The 24010-nt window shown below is 38.4% G+C and overlaps 1 protein-coding gene across 5 annotated transcripts in view; it reads right to left on the reverse strand.

The window, feature by feature from the left end:
• LOC128705241 (uncharacterized) overlaps positions 1 to 24010 on the reverse strand; it is a 112470-nt gene that overhangs the window by 12480 nt on the left and 75980 nt on the right. For 3 of the 5 annotated variants that reach the window (XM_070089962.1, XM_070089961.1, XM_070089960.1), the window contains 3 exons: positions 22843 to 22929; positions 3323 to 4507; positions 2660 to 2822 (listed from right to left, as the gene is read on the reverse strand). In XM_070089962.1, the coding sequence (XP_069946063.1) occupies positions 2660 to 2822; positions 3323 to 4507; positions 22843 to 22929 (1435 nt within the window). The remainder of the gene's footprint in view (positions 1 to 2659; positions 2823 to 3322; positions 4508 to 22842; positions 22930 to 24010) is intronic. The other 2 variants (XM_070089964.1, XM_070089963.1) reach the window with 1 other exon arrangement.

Raw genomic sequence — 24010 nt, forward strand, 5'->3', positions numbered from 1 at the left:
GGGCAGAAGTTTGTGGTTATAGGAGGGTGGGGGCAGGAGGAAAGAGTGATTGGTGGAATGATGAAGTAAAGGGTGTGATAAAAGAGAAAAAGGTAGCTTATGAGAGGTTTTTACAAAGCAGAAGTGTTATAAGAAGAGCAGAGTATATGGAAAGTAAAAGAAAGGTAAAGAGAGTGGTGAGAGACTGCAAAAGGAGAGCAGATGATAGAGTGGGAGAGGCATTGTCAAGAAATTTTAATGAAAATAAGAAAAAATTTTGGAGCGAGTTAAACAAGTTAAGAAAGCCTAGAGAAAGTATGGATTTGTCAGTTAAAAACAGAGTAGGGGAGTTAGTAGATGGGGAGAGGGAGGTATTAGGTAGATGGCAAGAATATTTTGAGGAACTTTTAAATGTTAAGGAAGAAAGAGAGGCAGTAATTTCATGCACTGGTCAGGGAGGTATACCATCTTTTAGGAGTGAAGAAGAGCAGAATGTAAGTGTGGGGGAGGTACGTGAGGCATTACGTAGAATGAAAGGGGCTAAAGCAGCTGGAACTGATGGGATTTTGACAGAAATGTTAAAAGCAGGGGGGGAAATATAGTGTTGGAGTGGTTGGTACTTTTCTTTAATAAATGTATGAAAGAGGGGAAGGTACCTAGGGATTGGCAGAGAGCATGTATAGTCCCTTTATATAAAGGGAAAGGGGACAAAAGAGACTGTAAAAATTAAAGGGGGTAAAGCAGCTGGAACTGATGGGATCATGACAGAAATGTTAAAAGCAGGGGGGGATATAGTGTTGGAGTGGTTGGTACTTTTGTTTAATAAATGTATGAAAGAGGGGAAGGTACCTAGGGATTGGCGGAGAGCATGTATAGTCCCTTTATATAAAGGGAAAGGGGACGAAAGAGATTGTAAAAATTATACAGGAATTAGTTTACTGAGTATACCAGGAAAAGTGTACGGTAGGGCTATTATTGAAAGAATTAGAGGTAAGACAAAATGTAGGATTGCGGATGAGCAAGGAGGTTTTAGAGTGGGTAGGGGATGTGTAGATCAGGTGTTTACACTGAAGCATATATGTGAACAGTATCTAGATAAAGGTAGGGAAGTTTTAATTGCATTTATGAATTTAGAAAAGGCATATGATAGAGTGGATAGGGGAGCAATGTGGAAGATGTTGAAAGTATATGGAATAGGTGGTAAGTAACTAAATGCTGTAAAGAGTTTTTATGAGGACAGTGAGGCTCAGGTTAGGGTGTGTAGAAGAGAGGGAGACTACTTCCCGGTAACAGTAGGTCTTAGACAGGGATGTGTAATGTCACTATGGTTGTTTAATATATTTATAGATGGGGTTGTACAAGAAGTAAACGCTAGGGTGTTCGGGAGAGGAGTGGGATTAAATTATGGGGAATCAAATACAAAATGGGAAGTGACACAGTTACTTTTTGCTGATGATACTGTGCTTATGGGTGATTCTAAAGAAAAATTGCTGAGGTTAGTGGACGAATTTGGGAGTGTGTGTAAAGGTAGAAAGTTGAAAGTGAATATAGAAAAGAGTAAGGTGATGAGGGTATCAAATGATTTAGATAAAGAAAAATTGGATATCAAATTGGGGAAGAGGAGTATGGAAGAAGTGAATGTTTTCAGATATTTGGGAGTTGATGTATCAGCAGATGGATTTATGAAGGATGAGGTTAATCATAGAATTGATGAGGGAAAAAAGGTGAGTGGTGCGTTGAGGTATATGTGGAGACAAAGAACATTATCTATGGAGGCAAAGAAGGGAATGTATGAAAGTATAGTACCAACACTCTTATATGGGTGTGAAGCTTGGGTTGTAAATGTTGCAGCGAGGAGGTGGTTGGAGGCAGTGGAGATGTCCTGTCTAAGGGCAATGTGTGGTGTAAATATTATGCAGAAAATTCGGAGTGTGGAAATTAGAAGGTGTGGAGTTAATAAAAGTATTAGTCAGAGGGCTGACGAGGGGTTGTTGAAGTGGTTTGGTCATTTAGAGAGAATGGATCAAAATAGAATGACATATAGAGCGTATAAATCTGTAGGGAAAGGAAGGCTGGGTAGGGGTAGTCCTCAAAAGGGTTGGAGGGAGGGGGTAAAGGAGGTTGTGTGGGCGAGGGGCTTGGATTTCCAGCAAGCGTGTGTGAGCGTGTTAGATAGGAGTGAATGGAGACGAATGGTATTTGGGACCTGACAAGCTGTTGGAGTGTGAGCAGGGTAATATTTAGTGAAGGGATTCAGGGAAACTGGTTATTTTATATAGTCAGACTTGAGTCCTGGAAATGGGAAGTACAATGCCTGCAATTTAAAGGAGGGGTTTTGGGATATTGGCAGTTTGGAGGGATATGTTGTGTATCTCTATGTACATATATATACTTCTAAACTGTTGTATTCTGAGCACCTCTGCAAAAACAGTGATTATGTGTGAGTGAGGTGAAAGTGTTGAATGATGATGAAAGTATTTTCTTTTTGGTGATTTTCTTTCTTTTTGGGTCACCCTGCCTCAGTGGGAGACGGCCGACTTGTTAAAAAAAAAAAAATACAGTAATTCCAAAGGCCTTGGCAATTTTATGAAAATCATTTTTTTTTTTTTGATGAACAAGTACATATCTATAGCTGGCCTAATACAACAAACCATTTAGTAAAACAGTAAAAAAGATCAACCTGGGAGGCTGGATGTTGACTTGGACAATGTAGGAACAGGTGGTGGTGGGTGGGTAGGTCTTCCTCCAGGAAGAACACTGTGGGGAATGTCCTTGGCAAGCAGTGGGTCAAAGATTTCATCTTGTGGGGACTCCAGAAAAATTAGGTCCTGAGCCGACCCGTCCTGAAAAAGTCAAGAAGAAATAGAATAAAGTGCTGATAACCCAATACACTTATGATGCAGCTATATTTGTAAAAAAAAAAAAAAAAAAAAAAAAAAAAAAAGCTTGTTTTTCATCATGCACTAAATATTTCAGAGGTTAAATCAATTAACATTTTTTAATATACTGAATAATTAAAAGCAAACCAAAGCATACATTAAGTTCAAGGGTACATAAAAATAAAATAAAAAATAAAAAATGCACAACATTCACCCAATGTACCTGAAAAAAAGCATGCACTGAAGCAGGCAAATAAAAAGCAGTACTGGATCAAGCATATATTATCATAAGAACATCTATACAAAATGCTGTTTTAAAGTTTGTTTACAAAATTTTAAAAAAATTCTTAATAATACTAAATAAATTTGCAATTATGCACCCTGTGAATCCAACAAATAATAAAATAAACTGTAAATCAAGATCCCAGTGACTAAATGGGAAAAAATTATGAAAAATTTATTACCTCCTCACCCGACCCCTGATCTAAGCCAAGGTGCGGGCTAGGGCTCCTTGTGCGGCGGCCTAGGGATGGGGGAGGTGGGAGTAAGGGGCTTAGGGATGCCTGGGATGAGTCCCAAGACTTAGAAGGATGAGCAGTCATTGTAGGAGGAAGTGGACTGGAGGACTGAGGGGATGTTGGTGCAAAATGAGAATACCGTGGCGAGGGAGAAAAACTCCTTCCTTGAGGTGAGGGAGAGATGCTTCTTCCCTTTGGGGAAGGAGAGTGTAGGGGAGAAGAAAGGCTAGTTAATACAGCTGGGAGACTCATGGTCATGATGTCTGTAGGGTAAGAGGCAGAGGAGAAGAAGAGGAAATTACCAGCATAGCCAGGTCTAATGGGAGAGGAGAAAGTGGTCTGTGGTATATTTACAGGTGAACATAGGAGAGAATCTTCTGAGTTTTCTATAGCTTCAAACTCAGCTACTGGAGCTGTGTCATCTATGGACTTTGTAAGCTTTGAGTAAAAATACCCAGGAGTACCCCCTTTGGTGGAATATTTGGACAAAGAAGCAGAGAAGGCTTGACTTGCACCATACTTGGGATAATCAATGCAAGAGGAGGAAGGGTCCAGACATTCTACATGACATGACCTTTTTGAGGATTTTGTGGTAGAAAGGATTTCATGCCCATGGTGAAAACACATCCTTGCAGAAGACAGAACAGTAGATGCATTACAAGTGCCAGTAAGATTAGATGTGGTGGGTGTGGTTCTACGAGCAGAGGCAGAACATTCAGACGCAGGACTATCACAGAACTGCCTGAGCGTGCCTGATCTGGCATGGCCTCGGGTAGACGTCGAGTGGCTTGTACATACAGCAGAGACGTTGGAGACAGAAGGACGAGGAGGAGAGTGAGAATTTGGCGAGAGTTGGGTTTGTCCCCAGATATTTTCATCTAACACAGAGGAACCATCATTCCCATAAACAGTGTCGGTTGCATCAGTATCATCGTGCAGAAGCTTAGGTGAGCGAAAGTGCGAAGAGGAGGGGCTGCCTACAACATCTTCATCTTCACCACCACCACCACCATTGTCATCATCAAAGGTGACAGGGAAACGGTAGCCAAAAGATGCCATAATGGGAGGAGGAAGTTCTATGTTTAAGGAGAGGTCAATGAGAGGGAGAGAGGTGAGGCTGGCACTCAGATGCTGCAAGAGACATACAATACTGTCTTAGTTCCTCACCCTTAAATAGTTTCTTTGCATATATAATACTGTATTCCAAATCACACCTTACTCCACTATTAGTTATACCCATATCAGAGTTCACTGAAAGGTTATTAGTGTAAATATACGAGAATTATTTATACAAAATAAAGCTCTTAACTAGAAAAATTCACAATTAACCTGAAAACAAATTTAAAAAGTTCATATATGTACCCATGAAATTTTGGAAGCTTGTATTATTTACATTAATGATGTACTGTACATATATTACTCAGATTATGAATGGATAGCAGTTTTCACACGTTATATCACAGCACATTACATATTTAATGCACAATTCAGTGATTATTTAGCATGCAAATTGCAAGAAATCAGAAAATTTTCAGATACAGTATTATATTCAAGGGTGATAATTTTCTATATCAGTATAAGCCAACCATACAACCTAGAAAATCATTTTTAATATCCAAATTTATTTTTATTGTATAGGTAAATATTTACTTCCATTATCCTATAACCCTGCAGAATCAATATGCTTGGTATCTAAAAATTCCCTTGAAGTCTGATGAGTAAATCAAATTTTGTGATGATCAATGCATATGGTGGCAATATATAAGATTTGTAACTATCACCTAATGGAACCATGCCTGCAGTACTTCTCGCCATTATTAATTGGCCACCAGGAAGCTAAAATACAAAAAATAAAGATACTCACCCTATTAAAATCATATAAGGCTTGGATTAATATATAAAATATTTTGAGAAGATTGTGTAAGAACTGCCCTGCTGTAAGTAGGAACAAGGCAAATGCAGGAATATAATCAAGGCATGACAATAAAAGTTTATAAAACCACATGAGGGCAACTCAAGTAAATTCAATCACTGTTATTTTCATCAAACATAATTACCATAAAATGAATTCATAACTGCAGCTGGTTACAGCCAAGCCAGGTTTTGCGGCAAAATTAACAATGTGAATAAGCATTGCCCTTTGTATCAAATGAAATACTCTCAAGATTAAATGAAGTTCTCAATATGATAAGTATTATTTAGCTCATGCAGTTGTAACTAAAACATGGCATTGATGACCCTAGTGCAGTTGGTAGGCCTTAAACCTGACAAGTAGTTAAATTAATAAAGTACTGTATGTCCAATATAATTTTAACAGCATTATTATTGCACTTGAGTTATATAACAGAACCCACAGAGACTACATCAAGTAATCTGTACAGAAGATGGCAATGGTAACATTTTAAAAAGGCAGAAGACAGCCTGAATGGTAAGGAAGAAAATTTAAAATATATCATTCATTTATATATCTATATGTTGTACTATACTGTACATATGTCTCAAATCATGATTCAATAGCTGTACTCTCCCGCTATGTGCACTGGAGTGAAATGCGGTACCTGCAGTATAACACCACACGAGACTTGTGGTATGAGACACCCATGTAACTTTTATAACCCTTGGTATATGAACAATACCTAACAGAATAAAAGCCATAATACCATGGCTGCAACAAACCATCATTACCCCATAAATTGGGAGGTGAAAAATTATGGTGCTTCAGTCCATTCTGGATGGAAACATCACCTGGTTTTCATCTCTCAATTTCTGGCTTAGTTGTAAATACATGTACGTATATAATAGTACGTACATTCAATAATATTTTGATACCACCTCACACACAAGCCCATAAGCTAACTGCTGAAAACTTTCAAGCATTTTTATGTATACAAAATACAGTAGTAAATTACAAAATATATCATTAATTATTATTATTACATTCAAGAGGGAGCACTAAACCCTTAGGGGGCATACTATGCCTGGGGTAATGGGAGGCAATCAGGTTTGATTCAAAGAAAGAAAAGATATGGTCAATTCCTTTGCTCAAGAATCCCCATAACTGCATCACGATACCTCTTGCTTAAATGGAAGGGATGAATTATCATTATTATAATTGTTAATGTATTTGGGAGATTCTGAAGAGAAGTTGCAGAGGTTGGTTGATGAATCTGGTAGGGTATGTAAAAGAAGAAAATTAAAAGTGAATACAGTATAGATAAGAGTAAGGTGATGAGGATAACAAAAAACTTAGGTAGCAGAAGATTGGATATTAGATTGGAGGGAGAGAGTATGGAGGAGGTGAATGTGTTCAGATATGTATTTGGGAGTGGATGTGTCAGCAGATGGGTCTAGAAAGGATGAAGTGAATCGTAGAACTGACGAGGGGGAAAAGGCGAGTGGTGCACTGAGGAGACTGTGGAGACAAAGAACTTTATCTATGAAAGCAGACAGAGGAATATATGAGAGTATAGTTATACCAATGCTCTTGTATGGGTGTGAGGCATGGGTTGTGAATGTTGCAACAAGGAGAAGGCTGGAGGCAGTGATGTCATGTCTGAGGGCAATGTGTGGTGTATATATAATGCAGAGAATCCATAGTTTGGAGATTAGGAGGAGGCATGGGATTACCAAAATTATTATCCAGAGGGCTGAGGAGGGGTTATTGAGACAATTTGGACATGTATGGAGGATGGAACGAAATAGAATGACTTCGAGTGTGTATAAATCTGTAGTGGAGGGAAAGGCAGGGTAGAGGTCGGCCTAGGAAAGGTTGGAGGGAGGGGGGTATAGGAGGTTTTGTGTGCGAGGGGCTTGGACTTCCAGCAAGCGTGCGCGAGTGTTAGATAGGAGTAAAGAGAGACAAATGGTTTTTAGGACTTGACATGCTGTTGGAATGTAAGCAAGGTAACATTTATGAAGGGATTTACGGAAACCGGGAGGCCGGGCTTGATTCCTGGAGATGGGAAGTACAGTGCCTGCATTCTGAAGGAGGGATGTTAATGTTGCATTTTTATAACTGTAGTGTAAGCATGCCTCTGGCAAGACAGTGATGGAGTGAGTGGTGATGAAAGTTTTTCTTTTTTGTGCCACCCTGCCTTGGTGGGAGACAGCTGATGTGTTAATAAAAAAAATTAGGGGGGAGTGCTAAACCCATAGAAGTCATACAGTGCTTAGGGAATGGGAGGCAACTGGATTCAATCCAAGGGAAGAACAGGTCTTATTCTTTTGATCAAGAGCCCCTCATCAACATCAAGGTATCTCCTTGATGTGATAATGTATGTGTGTAACAACTAATGGGGAATAAGCTTATTGAGTGTACCAGGTAAGCATACGGAACAATTATTAAGAGAGTTAAGGGTAAGAAGGAAAGTAAGTTTGCAGAGGAACAAGGAGATTTAGGAAGGATAAGAGATGTGTGGAACAAGTATTTACATTGAAAAACAATACTTTTAAGGGCAAGGAACAGTTTGCCACAATTCTGGATTTAGAAAAGGCATATGGTAGGGTGGATACTGGCCTGTCTAAGGTTAAGGACCTACCTAATATGGCCCAGGCCTGGTGCATTTCTCTTCCATTCTGATGTTCTTATGTTGTAAATGTATGGAATAGGTAAAGAATAAAAGGCACAATACCGTGACTGGAATACACAAACAACATGCACTTACAAGAAACTCATGACAACTTTGTGATCTGACTTGGACCATTAACAGTCTAAGTCAGACTGCAATGGCACAAGTTTCAGTCTCCTAAGTGTGGGTTATTTGTGTATGGGATAGGTAGGCTGTTATTAAAAGAAGAAAATATTTTTCTGTATTAACCCCTTCAGGGTCCAAGGCCAAAATCTGAAGTGGTGCTCCAGTGTCCAAGAAATTTTGAAAAAAAAAAAAAAAAAAATATTTTTTCTTACAAAATTGAAGAGCATATTTTTGTGAAGGTAATAAGACAAAAAAAAAATTCTGATCAGTACTTACCGAGATACAGTGCCAAGAAGTTTGTCAAAAATGATGTGGTGGCGGCAACATCGACGTATTCCACATACGCGCATTACATTATTTTGCGGTTTTTATTGTTTTTTCTTTTCTTTTCCAATTTTTTTCTATTCCTACTAACATTTGGGGCCTGAGAGACCAATACTGTATATAATGTATATATATAAACTCACTGTATTGAACACAATAACCGCACTAAAGTTATTATCATATTATTGTTTACCACTGTTGTTTATTACAATAAACATGCACAAATCTTGTATAATACTAATGTTCTATCATATATTTACATATTTACAATCACTGGACATGGTTTTAGAACTGCTGGAGCTTGTGGAACTCCTTGAAGCAAGGCACCATGCACAGAGGCACCTTACATTCCTCACACATAAACCGAGTGTCTTTGCGTCTTTGTTGCCGTCGTTTTGTTTGTGCACAGACGATGCATCTCTTCTGAGCAAATTTCTTCTGAGTTGAAGGAAGTTGTATTATGAAATGATCACCTTCCCTCCTCAAACACTTGGGTATATCCTGAGGAATTCGAGGACCGTGTTGTATAGCAGGTGTCTTACCTGGTACTTCATTATGAGTTGTCTGACAACAGACAAACAAAATTCACCATACGGTGGTCTGTTGCCAGTCTTTATTTGGTACATATTATATGCATTGAGCATTGAAATGTCCATGAGATGGAAGAAAAGTTTCATGTACCACTTGTAACTCTTACGAACACAGTCAACAAAACCAATCTGCATGTCACACTTGTCAACCAAGCGCATGTTTTGTGTATAATCAATCACTGACACTGGTTTTCGAATACGTTCATTAGTCACTCGATCAACTTTGCCACTGTCTTGCATTTCATTACAGTGAATGGTTGTCAACAATGTGACATCTCGTTTGTCATGCCACCATAATGCCATGATGTCATTGGCAGTAAACACCTGCACGTCATCACCACGAGCACCTGCGTTGAGCCTGGGCATATGTTTACGATTAGAACGCACTGTGCCACACACATCTGTCTTGTTCACTCGCATGAAATCACCGAGTAATGGGCTTGTGTACCAGTTATCGGTATATAATGTATGCCCCTTACCAAGATAAGGTGCCATCATGTTTCTCACTACGTCACCTGAGATACCCAATAACATCTTGGTATCTTTCAATGTTTTACTACCCGTGTATACAACAATATCCAACACCAGGCCACTGTCACAATCACAGAGTACAAACAGTTTTATACCAAAGCGTTTCCTCTTGCTCGGTATATACTGCTTGAATGACAGTCTACCTTTGAACAAAATCACAAGATTCTTGAATGGATAAAAGTATATCCTGAACTTTTGTTTGAGATACATGAAAACATTTCTAATCTTGTATAACCTGTCACTTCTGTCAGGCCTGGTTTTGTCAGAGAAGTGCAACATACGTAAGAGTAAGATAAACCTGTTCACTGGTATGATTTCACTGAAGACCGGGGTAGAAATTAGCCGATCTGTGGACCAGTATGCTTTTATATTATGCTTATAGACGTGAGGCATAAGCATTATTGTTGCAAAAAGCAAATACATTTCTGCAACAGTCGTCTCTTTCCACCTGTGTAGTCTTGACTGTGGTGATAAGATCATATTTGCCATGGTGTACTCAAAATACTTATTACTTTCCCTGACAATAATTTCCATCAATGGCTGGTCAAAGAATAATTCAAAGAATTCCAGTTCATTGGCCGTGGTTCCAAGGGGACAAGTAGGTAGAATTCCACTTTGAGAGTCATCAAAGTGGTGAGGCTTGGGAACAAAATTGGGATTTTGCTGCCAATCCCACATACGGTTTGCTGGTGGATACTGGACATCATAGGCTGGTTGTGTGGGTGGTTGTGGTTGTGGTGGGCTGGTGGCTGGCACTCCGCTTTGTCCTTGAACTGACGAGTCAGCAGCATGGGTCCCAGCGTGGCCTGGTGAGTCACGCATGGCGGTGCCACTACCATCACCACTAACACCATCCACTGATGCCTGTGGTCTATCCATGTCAAGTGAAGCCACATCATCCTCACTATCACTACCTAAAACTGGTGTTGGGCCACGGGATGTACTCCGTCCCCTGGGCACAGCATAGGGTACACTACCCGAGCGCATGCGGCAGCGAACATACCGACGCTTCACTGGTGAATATGATTCCTCACTATCACTACTCGAATGATCGTCGAGCGCAATAAAATCACAGTCCACATCACTATCATCATCATTACTGAAGTCAGAGGCCTGGCCACGCGAAAATATTAGTTTTCTCTTGCGATGAGGAACAACTGACCGTGAGTCACGAGTGCCCACACCAGAGGTAGAAGGTTGAGGATCGTCAGGGTTTTCTGCACTATTATCGATATCCTGGTCATTCTTTTCGGTCACTAACTGATCAAAGCCGTAGAATTCGTCTTCATTTCCACTTCCATCAGTGTCAGAACTATCAGATAGGAAGAGGAGAGTCCCAATTTTCCGGGGAGTGAGAGCTGACTTGCGACGAGGCATGGTGAACAAGGGTAACCGAGCCGGCGTTCCCACAATGCTATGCGGGCGCCTAGATTTTTTGTTTATGGCGCACACCCACCACGCAGTCCCGTTCTCTCACATGTAGGCCTATGAGCGTTTTCGTGCTAAATTTGACGGCGCTAGAATTTTGGCGTAGATCTATGGTTTGGACACTCAACGTGAAGCCGTAGATCTACGGGACGGACCCTGAAAGGGTTAAAAGTGAGGTTCCCATTAGAGTATGTAAGGAAGGGGACTGTTTTCCAGAAAAAGTAGACCTTAACCCTTTGACTGTCGAGACCCCTGCTCACAAACTTGCTCTCAGTGTCGAAGAATTAAAAAAAAAAAAAATTCTTATGAAATGATAAAGAATATTTTCCCGATGGTAATGACACCAAAAGTACAAAATTTGATTGAAAACTTACAGAATTACGCTCTTGTGGAGTTAACGATCTTGGCGATATTTACGCATTGGCAATTCGCCCACTTTGAGCCCTATTTTCGGCTAATTCTATTGTTCCAGTCGATGAAACTCAGCTATTTCTTTAGAGTTCCATTTGTTCTGTCGATTGAGTATACAAGAAACCACCCATTTACCAATTTCAATTGCCCAATAAAGTGGTCAGAGATTGGCAATTTGGCCAATTTCACGCAAATTAAAAAAAATGCCAATTTCAAAATAGGGTCCAGAATGAACAATGCAGACATTCCTGCCACTAAATTAACATTTTCTCTGTTCATCAGTCACGTCTCCAGGCCCCTTTTATATTACTCTTGCTGTCTATTTTGAATTTTTATTCACACAAAAAATAGAAGATTTACTGTTATGCAGGCTACTGCATTATTGTAATAATTGTATAAATAATGTCAACCTATTCATGACTGCATATTAGAATGGCTAGTTGGACACTTACTGGACAATGACGTCATTTGTTTACTCTTGAACATCAGCAAAAATCAAACATTTCAGCTACTTTGAGCTCAATTTCAAGGTCCTTTTCATCATGAAACAAATCAAAATCATCTCTGTTTCTGTAATATGTCTTCCATTCTATCAAATGAGCCCAAGAAAATGAGAATACAACCATAAATACTATACAAAAATACACCTCAAAGTTGGCATTTTAATCCAAAAACACGGTCGGAGTTTTTTTTTCTCATTATGCACTGCGTGCTGCAGGATTATTTTTAAACTGCACACACTGACCACACAGACCCATTCTCTCATATGTGGGCCTACCAGCTTCCCCCCCCCCCCCCGTTTGATTTGAAGCCGCTAGAATTTTGGAGTATAAATACGTCAAAAACACTGGCTCATAAGACATATATATATGCCAGAAACAGTCAAAGGGTTAAGCAAGGTATGTGATGTCACTGGTCAGTTAATACCTGTTGGTAGAGTTGTGCAGTGAAAGAAGTAAATGCTAGGGTTTTGGGAAGAGATGTGGGATTAAATGATAATAAATCTGATACAAAGTGAGAGTTGTCACATTTGTTCTTTTTTCATGACAGTTTTTTGAAGATTCTGAAGAGAAATTGTAAAGGTTAGTGGACTAGTTTGGGAGGGTATGTAAAAGAAGCAAACCAAAAGTGAATGTAGAAAATTAATAAAGTGGTAAAAGTAGCAATGAAGGCAGAAAGAGAAATGTACCTGAGTATAGTGGTACCAACCCCCTTTTTATATGGGTGTGAGAAATAAGCTTTAAACACTATAGCAAGGAGAAAGCTGGAGGTAGTGTGGATGTCATGTTTAAGAGCAATGAGTGGTGAGAATATAATAGAGAATTCAGAATGTAAAAATTAGAAGATGGTGTAGGATTATATTATTTAGAGGGCAGAGGAAGAATTGTTGTGAAGGTTTGGGCATTTCGAGGGGATGGAGCAAATTAGGATGACTACTGTATAAATCTGGAGTGGAAGGAAAGAATGGTAAGGGGTCATTGTAGGAAGGGTTGGATGGAGGCTGTGAAGATTTTAAGTGGCAGGGGCTTGAACATCCAGTAGGTGTGTGTGTGTGAGCATGTAAGTGGGGACAAATGGTTTTAGGGATTTGTATGCTATTGGAATGTAAGCAAGATAACATTTACAAAGGGAATCTTAGAAACCAGTTAGTTGGTCTTGAGTCCTGGATTATTATTATAAACAAATTATGTGCTAAACCCATAAGAGTAACAGCACTGCAAGGAGGGATGTGTGATAGTAGAAATGTGCAAAGGTTAAGAATGAGTAAAAGGTAGGGATATGTAAAGTTACAGGTTAGTGGGGGTGTGGGCTAGTGTAAGTATAACTGAAATAAAAGTTGGTGCATAAGGTTAGTTTCAGGAAGAGTCTGCATCAAAATCAGTGAGAGTGATTGAGTTGGGGCAGTTTCCACATTGGAAGCAGATCCTGCATGCACTTTCATACACAGTACAACCTAGTAAAATACGTTGGAACATAAGAAAGGAGGAACACTGCAGGAGGCCTGCTGGCCCATACTAGGCAGGTCCTTTACAATTCATCCCACTAACAAAACATTTGCCCAACCCAATTTTCAATGCCACCCAAGAAATAAGCTCTGATGTGAAAGTCCCACTCAAATCCAACCCCTCCCACTCATGTACTTATCCAACCTAGATTTGAAACTACCCAAAGTCCCAGCCTCAATAACCCAACTAGGTAGACTGTTCCACTCATCAACTACCCTATTTCCAAACCAATACTTTCCTATGTCCTTTCTAAATCTAAACTTATCTAATTTAAATCCATTACTGCGGGTTCTCTCTTGGAGAGACATCCTCAAGACCTTATTAATATCCCCTTTATTAATACCTATCTTCCACTTATACACTTCGATCAGGTCTCCCCTCATTCTTCGTCTAACAAGTGAATGTAACTTAAGAGTCTTCAATCTTTCTTCATAAGGAAGATTTCTAATGCTATGTATTAATTTAGTCATCCTACGCTGAATGTTTTCTAACGAATTTATGTCCATTTTGTAATACGGAGACCAGAACTGAGCTGCATAATCTAGGTGAGGCCTTACTAATGATGTATAAAGCTGCAGTATGACCTCTGGACTTCTGTTGCTTACACTTCTTGATATAAATCCCAGTAATCTATTTGCCTTATTACGTACGCTTAGGCATTGCTGTCTTGGTTTAAGGTTGCTGCTCACCATAACCCCCAAGTCCTTTTCGCAATCTGTATGGCTAAGTTCTACATCATTTAACTTATAAGTACTAGGGTTATGGGCACTCCCAAGCTTCAGAACCTTGCATTTATCTACACTGAACTGCATCTGACACTTTTCTGACCAAGAATAGAGTTTGTTTAAATCCTCCTGAAGTTCCATAACATCTACGTTTGAATCAATTATCCTACCTATCTTTGTGTCATCGGCGAATTTGCTCATATCACTAGTAATTCCCTCATCAAGATCATTGATATATATTATAAACAACAACGGGCCCAAGACTGATCCCTGTGGAACGCCTCTTGTTACAGATCCCCACTCGGATTTAACCCCATTTATGGACACTCTCTGCTTCCTGTCAGTGAGCCATGACTCGATCCACGAGAGCACTTTTCCCCCAATGCCATGAGCTGCCACTTTCTTTAACAGTCTATGGTGCGGAACTCTATCAAAAGCCTTACTAAAATCTAAGTAAATAATATCAAATTCTTTATTGTGGTCAACAGCCTCAAAAGCTTTACTGAAGAAAGTTAATAAATTAGTTAGACAAGACCGGCCTCTTGTGAATCCATTGTCCATGATGGACAATGCAACCTGACAATCCTCATAGTGTGTCATGCCGGTTGTTTCCCTATGTGATATCCATGAGTGAGTTGTGTGTGCAATATATAAGCATGAGTATGTGGTCTCCCAAACCCAACAACAGTAGAAAGATGGCCAGACTCCTAAATGTGGTCTCACAGAAAACAATTTGTTGTGGCCCAGTAGGGACCAAAATAATTACCAGTGGTTGCAGAGATGGTGAAAGAGAAAACTGAGAAATAGCCCGAATAAAGAATACCCCTACTGGAAATTTGAAGATCTTGAATAGCCAACTGAGCAGCTGAATCTGCATGTTCACTGCCCTGAACATTGGCATGTCCATGGACCCAGCAAAATACGACTTAATGCTTGCTAGAAATGCAACACAGCCAAAGTTGTGTATGAAGAACAATGGGATAAGGAAGTCAAATTTCTGGATAACTTGTAACTCACTTCGGGAGTCCAAAACAACTATGAATGACAAGACAGACATGGTTGTAATGTGTATGATAGCAATGAGGCAAATTGCGGGAAGTCACAGGTGAACGAATACAAAGACAAAAAGGGGTGTATTGAAAAGGGGTGATGGATGATTACACAAATTAGCCCTACTAATATCAGTTAGTGTTATATACATGGAAGGGTCATGGAAGTGAATAATTTAATGGAGACAATGGGCACGGCAGTGATTTTGTAAAGACAGGACATTTGCCTCCACACATGGGCTCTCGACTGGTGAAGATTGAAAAGCCCTAAGCAATGGAATCAAGTATAGAAAGAGAACTGGGGGAAGCTGAAGAATGTCCTGGAGGTGCAAGACACAGATCTTGATTTCTGGAGGAATGAGAATACAGTGGACCCCCGGTTAACGATATTTTTTCACTCCAGAAGTATGTTCAGGTGCCAGTACTGACCGAATTTGTTCCCATAAGGAATATTGTGAAGTAGATTAGTCCATTTCAGACCCCCAAACATACACGTACAAACGCACTTACATAATTAGTCGCATTCGGAGGTGATCGTTATGCAGGGGTCCACTGTATTACAGTTCCGAGGATCATTTGAATTGTGATGTCTGTGCACTTCTGGTAATGATGAATCAACGATGGCATTTTTTTTTTTTTTTTTTTTTGGGGGGGGGGGGGGGTTTCCCTTTGCCTTGGTGGAAGACAGCCAATATAGCAAAAAAAAAATATTTTATGAATTGCACTGTGCCAAGGACATTAAGAGAAATAAAATACTTATGAAATAATATGGCATCAGCATGAGGTAAATGACTGTTTCCTTGTTCATAAGCAAACACCAAATATGAAAACTGGTTAAGTAATGTCACATGAGTGACTAAATAGGAATCAGTACTAGTACTGCATACTAAACAAATTAGTGATAAATTATAATTAAGGGAAACTATTTTACAAAAAATTTTTGCCACTAGCTGGTGCTAGAATGTGGCTAAAGAATATATGTATTGGGAAAAAGAAAAGACTATCACCAACTAGTTTTGCATAACAATATCTAAAGGGAAATACAAGTTGCCATAATAAGCAAATTTTGAGGCCAAAATCAGAGCAGAAGGATACCTACTGATGGAGAGGCAAGGCAAGACATTATGCTGAAAAAACAGATTACTGATAATATATATGGAAATGACACTCATTTAAGATCAAGTACAGTTGACCCTTGAACAATAAGGGGTTTGGGGTGCCACCACCCCATGCAGTCGAAAATTTGCGTATATCTTTTGACTCCCCAAAAACTTAACTACTAATAGCCTACTGCTGACCAGAAGCCTTACTGATAACATAAACAATTGATTAATACACATTTTGTATGCTGTTGAGGTGGTGTGGTCATTTAGAGAGAATGGAACAAGGTAGAATTACTTGGAGAGCATATAAATCTGTAGGGGAAGGAAGGCAGGGTAGGGGTCGTCCCTGAAAAGGCTGGAAGGAGGGGGTAAAGGAGGTTTTGTGGGTGAGGGCACTTCCAGCAAGTGTGCATGAGTGTGTTAGATAGGCTTGAATGGAGACGAATGGTTTTTGGGACCTGACAAGCTGTTGGAGTGTGAGCATGGTAATATTTTGTGAAGGGATTCAGGGAAACTGGTTAGCTGGACTTGAGTCCTGGAAATGGGAAGTACGTACAATGCCTGCACTTTAAAGGGTGGGCTTGGGATACTGCCAGTTTGGAGGGACATCTAAGCTGTTCTAAGCGCCTTTGCAAAGGCAGTGATTATGTATGAATGATGGTGAAAGTGTTGAATGATGAAACTTTTTTCTTTCCTTCTTTCTTATTAAGTTTTTTTTTTCTTTCTTTTTGGGTCACCTGCCTCAGTGGGAAACAGCAGATGTGTTAAAAAATGTATTACATACCGTATTCTTACAATAAAGTAAGGTAGACAAAAGAAAATGGTAAAGAGAATCGTAAGGAAGAGAAAACACGTTTAAAGTCCTGTATTGTATTCAGCGATATAAGTTTACTTCGTCTGTTTACAAGATGAATCATCTCTGTCAGTACCTACATCAATATTGTCTTATATGATACAAAACACTGTAGATGTTATATGTATTACTAACACTAGACATCAAAAATGAAGATTATGTGAAATAGAAATTCATATTTATTTACAGGTTTAACAATTCATGCACTGATAATGAAGAGGCAACAACATGACTGTTTTATGGTAGTCTAGTGTACTGGACACGATTACTTCACAGTAGCCTAGACTATACACTAATGAATGAATTAGTTATAAAATCTTTATGGTATACTATAGTATTATAGGCATATTCATATTCAAAATGTACTACAGTTAATTTTATGCAGTTATGGCTTAATATTACATCTTTACGTTTGTTTATATCTCTCTCAACTGCAAATGGCACCATGTACGATCTGTGTTTGTGTGCGTAAGTTTTGATAAATTTTAACTTATTTTACGGTAGTAAATGATAATATAGACTAGTATCTACATATATTTTATGTATTCATGACATATCTAACTTTTTCTTAATTTTTCAATATTTCTAGGCTACACGGTTCATTTGCGAGTTTCTTCAAATTGTCGCAAATCTCAAAAAAAAAAAAAAAAAAAAAATACAGTATACAGTGGAACCTCGAGTTTCGGCCATAATCGGTTCCAGAAGCTTGGCCGAAACTCAAATTGTTTGAAAGTCAGAGCAATATTTCCTATAAGAAATAATGTAAATTCAATTAATCCATTCCAGACACCCAAAAACAAAAAAAAAAAAAAACATTTTTTAAAGAATATAGTTTTACAAACACAAAACAATTATAAATACATATAGTACTTTAATGACTAATGAAATAGATGAATAAACATTTAAAATCACATTTACACACCTTTATTGAAGACTCTTGTTGGCATATGGAAGACAGGGAGGAGAGAGAGGGAGGACTTATTATTGTTTGGAAGGGGAATCCCCTTCCATAAAGACTTTAGGTTTCAAGTCCTTATCTGGGAATACTTCTTCTTTGACTTTTAATGGCACTAGGACCAGCTTGAGTCTCACTGGACCCCTGTCGCACAAAAAAACTGTCCAGAGAGGTCTGTTTCTGGCGTCTCTTTAGCATTTGTCTGAAATAGGACGGTTTTGTCACTGAACATGTTGCAGAGCTGGCTTGTTTCAGCTTGCTCGGGGTGATATTTCTCAGCAAAAGCTTGCACAAATCTCCTTAATCTCTGAAGAAGGCACCTCCTTCCCTCCCTCTTCCTCCTCCTCTGAAGCAAGTTCCTCAGTTGTGGTCTGTTGCTGTTCCAGATGAAGGTCTTGCAGCTCTTCAGTGGTTAGCTCTTTCCCATGGTCCTCCACCAACTCTTCCAACTCCTGGCCACTCACCTCCAACCCCATGGTTAATTATGTAGCAGTCGCACTCAATCAACAAGCACAAAAAACAATGGATTATTGTGAAATGTTTGGGTGAACGCGCAGGGTAATGTTCACTTGAGAAGATACACAGCCAGACTCACAACGCATGCGAGGGATGCTTTGTGTAGGAGCAGGCAGGCACGGGCAGGTGGACAGGTCTGGTACGGCAGTTGAAACTCTAGGTACTGTTCAAAACTCAAGACTAAATTTAGGCGAAAAAAGTGACAAACTCAAAACGGCCAAAACTTGGGGCAGCCAAAACTCAAGGTTCCACTGCATGTATTTATTGAAAAAATCCGAGTATAAGTGGACCTGCACGGTTCAAGCCCATGTTATTCAAGGGTCAACTGTAATTACGTCTTTGTAGCTACAGGAGAAAAATGATAAAAAAAAAAAAAAAAAAATAAGAAATTGCTTATCAAAGGATACTGAACAAAAGTTTGACAGAAGAATGCATAAAAGATAGAAACAGCAAGAGTAAACGAATAAAACCAAAAGGTAAATTCTCAATACTCGTGCGGATCATCGGCTATAGACTACTTTAATTTTGTCTTTAACCTTAGAATTGTTTCAAATATTAACTATGCTCTTACAAACAAAAATGGCCAGTTATCAAAAGAAGTTACGATCTTAAACATTCCCAAGGAAATATTTTAAAATTCATCTGCTATAGACTACTTTAATTTTGTCTTTAACCTTAGAATTATTTCAAATATTAACTATGCTCTTACAAACAAAAATAGCCAGTTATCAAAAGAAGTTACCATTTTAAACATTCCCAAGGAAATATATTAAAATTCATCTGCTATATTTTGACTAGATTCCACTAAAAAAAATTTTTGTTTAAGCTATGCAATCCAGTAAGAACATATGGCTCAAAGCATAAAAAGCACATACATACTTATGATAAAAGGATTTATTGCATGATATTGGCATAATGCTAAAGTTTAATTAAAAATACTCAGCAAATGCATTCACATATACTTTACAATGGTAAAGCCAAAAACTCTTCTCAGCTTCCAGTATAATTAAAAACAACCTCCTTCACAATAAGGGTCTCTGATCTGACTTTAGGATACTTTTCAGAGATTTCATAAGGTCTATTCTTTTTATGGAGGCAAAAAAAAAAAAAATAAAAATTTAATGGTCAACTAATGCCTTGTAAATATAATCAGAGGAATCAAAGTATACCGCATGTATTTGCTAGGGGTGCACCGAAGTATTGGTCTCAGCCTAAAATTTTTGCCAACAGTGATTGTACTCAATCACTGTTGGCAAAAATTCTGGTATCATCCCATTCATATACGGGTATACTATATTACTGATTCCAAAAACTATGCAAGACTTTCATGATCTAGTACAGGGGTGGTGAAGCTTTTTGAGTGTGTACCCAAACTAGTGATAACTTTTTGAAAAATTCTCTCATGTGCCATTGTAAATTTTGAGTGTAGTATTTTATTATTATACTACAGGAGAGCCCCGCATATACACTTTTTTTGGTGTTCCACATTTTCGTTGGTTTTCAACTGAGTCATTGTTCATTATGTTATGTGCTTTTACCACTTTTCTGCCATTTTTGTAGAAAAGTTACTTAAGGGAAGAGTGACCGACATCACATTATAAGGTGAATATTTTTTGTACTTTGAATTTCTTGTACTTTTTTTTTTTTTAGCCTAGCTGTAATGACCACTAAACAAGTTATCAGGCATTTTAGACACCAGCGATATTTACTTACTTTATGGGACCACAAATATAAGAGCCATACCAATGGGGCCCTCCTGTAGTAGTATAGTAGTACAGTAGTATAGAGCAGCAGCAGCAGCAGCACCAGCACAGCAGCACTAGCACAGCAGCAGCAGCAGCACTAGCACAGCAGCAGCACCAGTACAGCAGCATCAGCACAGCAGCAGCAGCAGCAGCAGCAGCAGCAGCAGCAGCACAGCAGCAGCAGCATAGCAGCAGAACAGCAACAGCATAGCAGCAGCAGCATAGCAGCATAACAGCAACAGCAGCAGCATAACAGCAACAGCAGCAGCATAACAGCAACAGCAGCAGCATAGCATAGCATCACAGCAATAGTAGCATAGCAGTAGCATAGCAATAGTGAGCATAGCAGCAGTGCAGCAACAGCAGTAGTATAGTAATAGTAGTAGTATAGTAATAGTAGTAGTATAGTAATAGTAGTATAGTAGTGTAGTGGCCTGGTGGCTAAAGCTCCCGCTTCACACACGGAGGGCCCGGGTTCGATTCCTGGCGGGTGGAAACATTTCGACATGTTTCCTTACACCTGTTGTCCTGTTCACCTAGCAGCAAATAGGTACCTGGGTGTTAGTCGACTGGTGTGGGTCGCATCCTGGGGGACAAGATTGAGGACCCCAATGGAAATAAGTTAGACAGTCCTCGATGATGCACTGACTTTCTTGGGTTATCCTTGGTGGCTAACCCTTCGGGGTTAAAAATCCGAACGAAATCTTATCTTATCTTAGTAGTAGTAGTAGTAGTAGTAGTACTAGTAGTAGTAGTACTAGCAGTACTAGTAGTATTAGTATGCAACCTCTCCTCGCTCAATGACGGAGTTCTGTTCCTAAGACCACATCGTTAAACGACACGAAGCATACTATAATGGTAGTGAGTTTGTGTCAACCATCTTTGATATTGTTTTAATGTCACCTTTGCACCATTTATAACATTTCTGGTATATTTTTAAATGTTTATACAGTAGTGTACTGTATACTGAAATAAACAAAATAGAGGAAATCAGCTCTAATATACATTATTTAGGTATAAATACTGGTCAGAGAGCCCGTTGTATGTCCGAGGCATCAGTAAATGAGTACGTCGCTATGTGAGGAGAGGCTGTACTGATATTTTACAAAAAAAATTACGGAGAAAGAACAAAATATACTTTTAAGCATTCTAGAAGTTTGTTTAGGCAATCAATAACTTTTTTCAAGTACATGTTACTTATAATTATGAAGTACATATTACTTATAATTAGTAATTCACAAGAGGTAAAATTAATGAAGTATTGACAATAATGGGTGTTTCTTTCAGAAAAATATAAGGAGTCCAACTGCTTAGGGGAATTCACTGTTTCATTATTAACAGAAGTACAACAGAGATATTAAAATAAAAACATTTTAGAAAGACTATTCAAAAAATTAATATCAATTTTTTTTAAAAGACAACTGACAAAATGACCTCTTTCATAAATAATACTGAATCTTATAAGCAGCACACGAAATATGGCAGTGGAATAGGCTTTGGTTCGTATTATAAAACATAAAAAAAAATTAAGAAGCAGAAAATATTTTATTTACACAAAACTTTTGCTGCTGCACCAACAATAGCAGATACTTTATATCAGGCTTGTATTTGACTGTTTTGTGACTATGTATGCAACACTAGTTTCATCAGTAAGTCTACTCCTATTAATTAGACTTGACTAGGTGCATCACTGAAAACCTATGACTCGCATGAATATGTAGATGAATATACTACTAATACTGCCATTGCTAAATTTTTCAAACAGTCACAAGTTTAAGGAGTGGAATTGCTGAGTTTCATAACCCCATTTTCCAGTTACTAACCTATTAGGGCTGACTACTACTTTCCCAGATATAGCTTTATATTTTGCTGAGACACGACTGGTAAAATGGTCAGAATGGAAACAATAAAAAATCTTGAGGCAGCAGTGCATACTGCATGCCAACGAATATTTTGATGTACCACAAGTTCACCACCCCTGATCTAGCACATTTACTAGTACGGACAACACTATTTCTCTATCCTACACCCTATGAGGAATTAACAGACATGTTTTATATTTGCACTACATCCTTGTATATTACTGATAATATAACATTCTCTTCAACAAGCATGCAAGGATTAAAGTAATATTATAACTTGAAACTTCAGTGTTAGCAGGAGTTAGCAGTAAATTTTTGTTGTATGACTGCCAGTCAGCACGAGAGTCAATTTCCAACACAATACTTCCTTCAACTAGTAGTAATAATAGTGATAATGCTCCTTCAGGTAGGCCGAGTGAAAGAAACAAAGAAATATGAGAGTTCAGAAATAATTTCTTTTTAAATCCTCAACACAGGAAGTTCCTGTTACTCAAAGTTGCACTGCGGCATCGCACAGGAGAATGTATTTACATGTTGATTTATAAATAAATACCAGAGCAATCCTTAAGATTCATCTCACTATATTTTATCACTGAGCGCTTTGCATCCATAGCTGCAAAGGGAAAGGCATACAATGCTAGCTGCAGCAGTATGATTAACTCGACACAACTCACCCCTCGATACACATTGCTTTGGAACATCCATGCTGCAGGTTCATTATTAATGGCCAAATAAGTTGGGACAGAGAGTGACAGTCTTAGCTGAAATCATAAGAATACAATGATGGGCATCCGATTCTACAAACAAAAATAAATAAAGGAGTGAAAAATTAGATAAGAGCATTAATATAATTCAACTGATTAGAGGTATAGGTTATTATTTAATTACATTTTATTCCCAAATTATTCTGAAGACAAAAAGCAATTTATCCACCCAACAGTAAAAGCAAATTAGACTTACTATAAATATTTTAATTAATTTCAATAAGACTGAAAACAAGAGAAAAAAATTAATACACCTTCCAGAAGAAAAATTTAAATTTAAAGAAAAATTATAATTAGTCTTAAAATAAACAAATTTTGCATAGCCAAAAGCAAATACTGATCAGTGACTGACAACTATTCAGTAAGTCAACAAATCGACCAAAAGTGATCTGCATCAAACACTTAAATTATACTGTATTTATATTATAGACCCAAAGTGTGTTTTCATTATTTTTTCATTTTAACCATATTGGCAATCTCCTACCAATTCAAGCTGACCCTCCTCCTCCTCCCCCCAAAAAAATGCATTCACCATCATTCATTCTTTTCAGAAGCAAGTAGACATCACAATTCAAATGACCTTGCGGATTGCAGCACTGATACCATGGCTTCCACTATAAATATATTCAACAAACCACAGTATGGGCGGGGATACCATGGTTTGTTTGCAATCGTGTCATTACGATTTCATGAGTTAGTATATTACACAACTATAGTGACATCACACGTTCCTATCTAAGGCTTACTTCGACTGGAAAATAGTCCCCTCCTCTCCTCATTACAACTATATAGCAATTTTTTTTAACACACTGTCTCCCATCGAGGTAGCGTGACCCAAAAAAGAAGAAACACTTTCTTTGTCATTCATTCAATTACTGTCTCTCCAGAAACATATTGAGATCAAATCTCAGCATTATACATCTCTCAAAAAATTAAGATGCTTGTGGGGGTTAACCAATTTCTCAAGAGAAAAATGTTAAATTTTTAAGAGACAGAGCAACTTCTTAAAAAATTTAAGATTTGAAAATTATACTAAAATTACATCTTGCTTTATAGCTCACATGACCAGAGTTTAAAT

The sequence above is a fragment of the Cherax quadricarinatus genome, chromosome 30, assembly GCF_038502225.1.
Source record: "Cherax quadricarinatus isolate ZL_2023a chromosome 30, ASM3850222v1, whole genome shotgun sequence".
Classification (NCBI taxonomy): Eukaryota; Metazoa; Arthropoda; class Malacostraca; order Decapoda; family Parastacidae; genus Cherax; species Cherax quadricarinatus.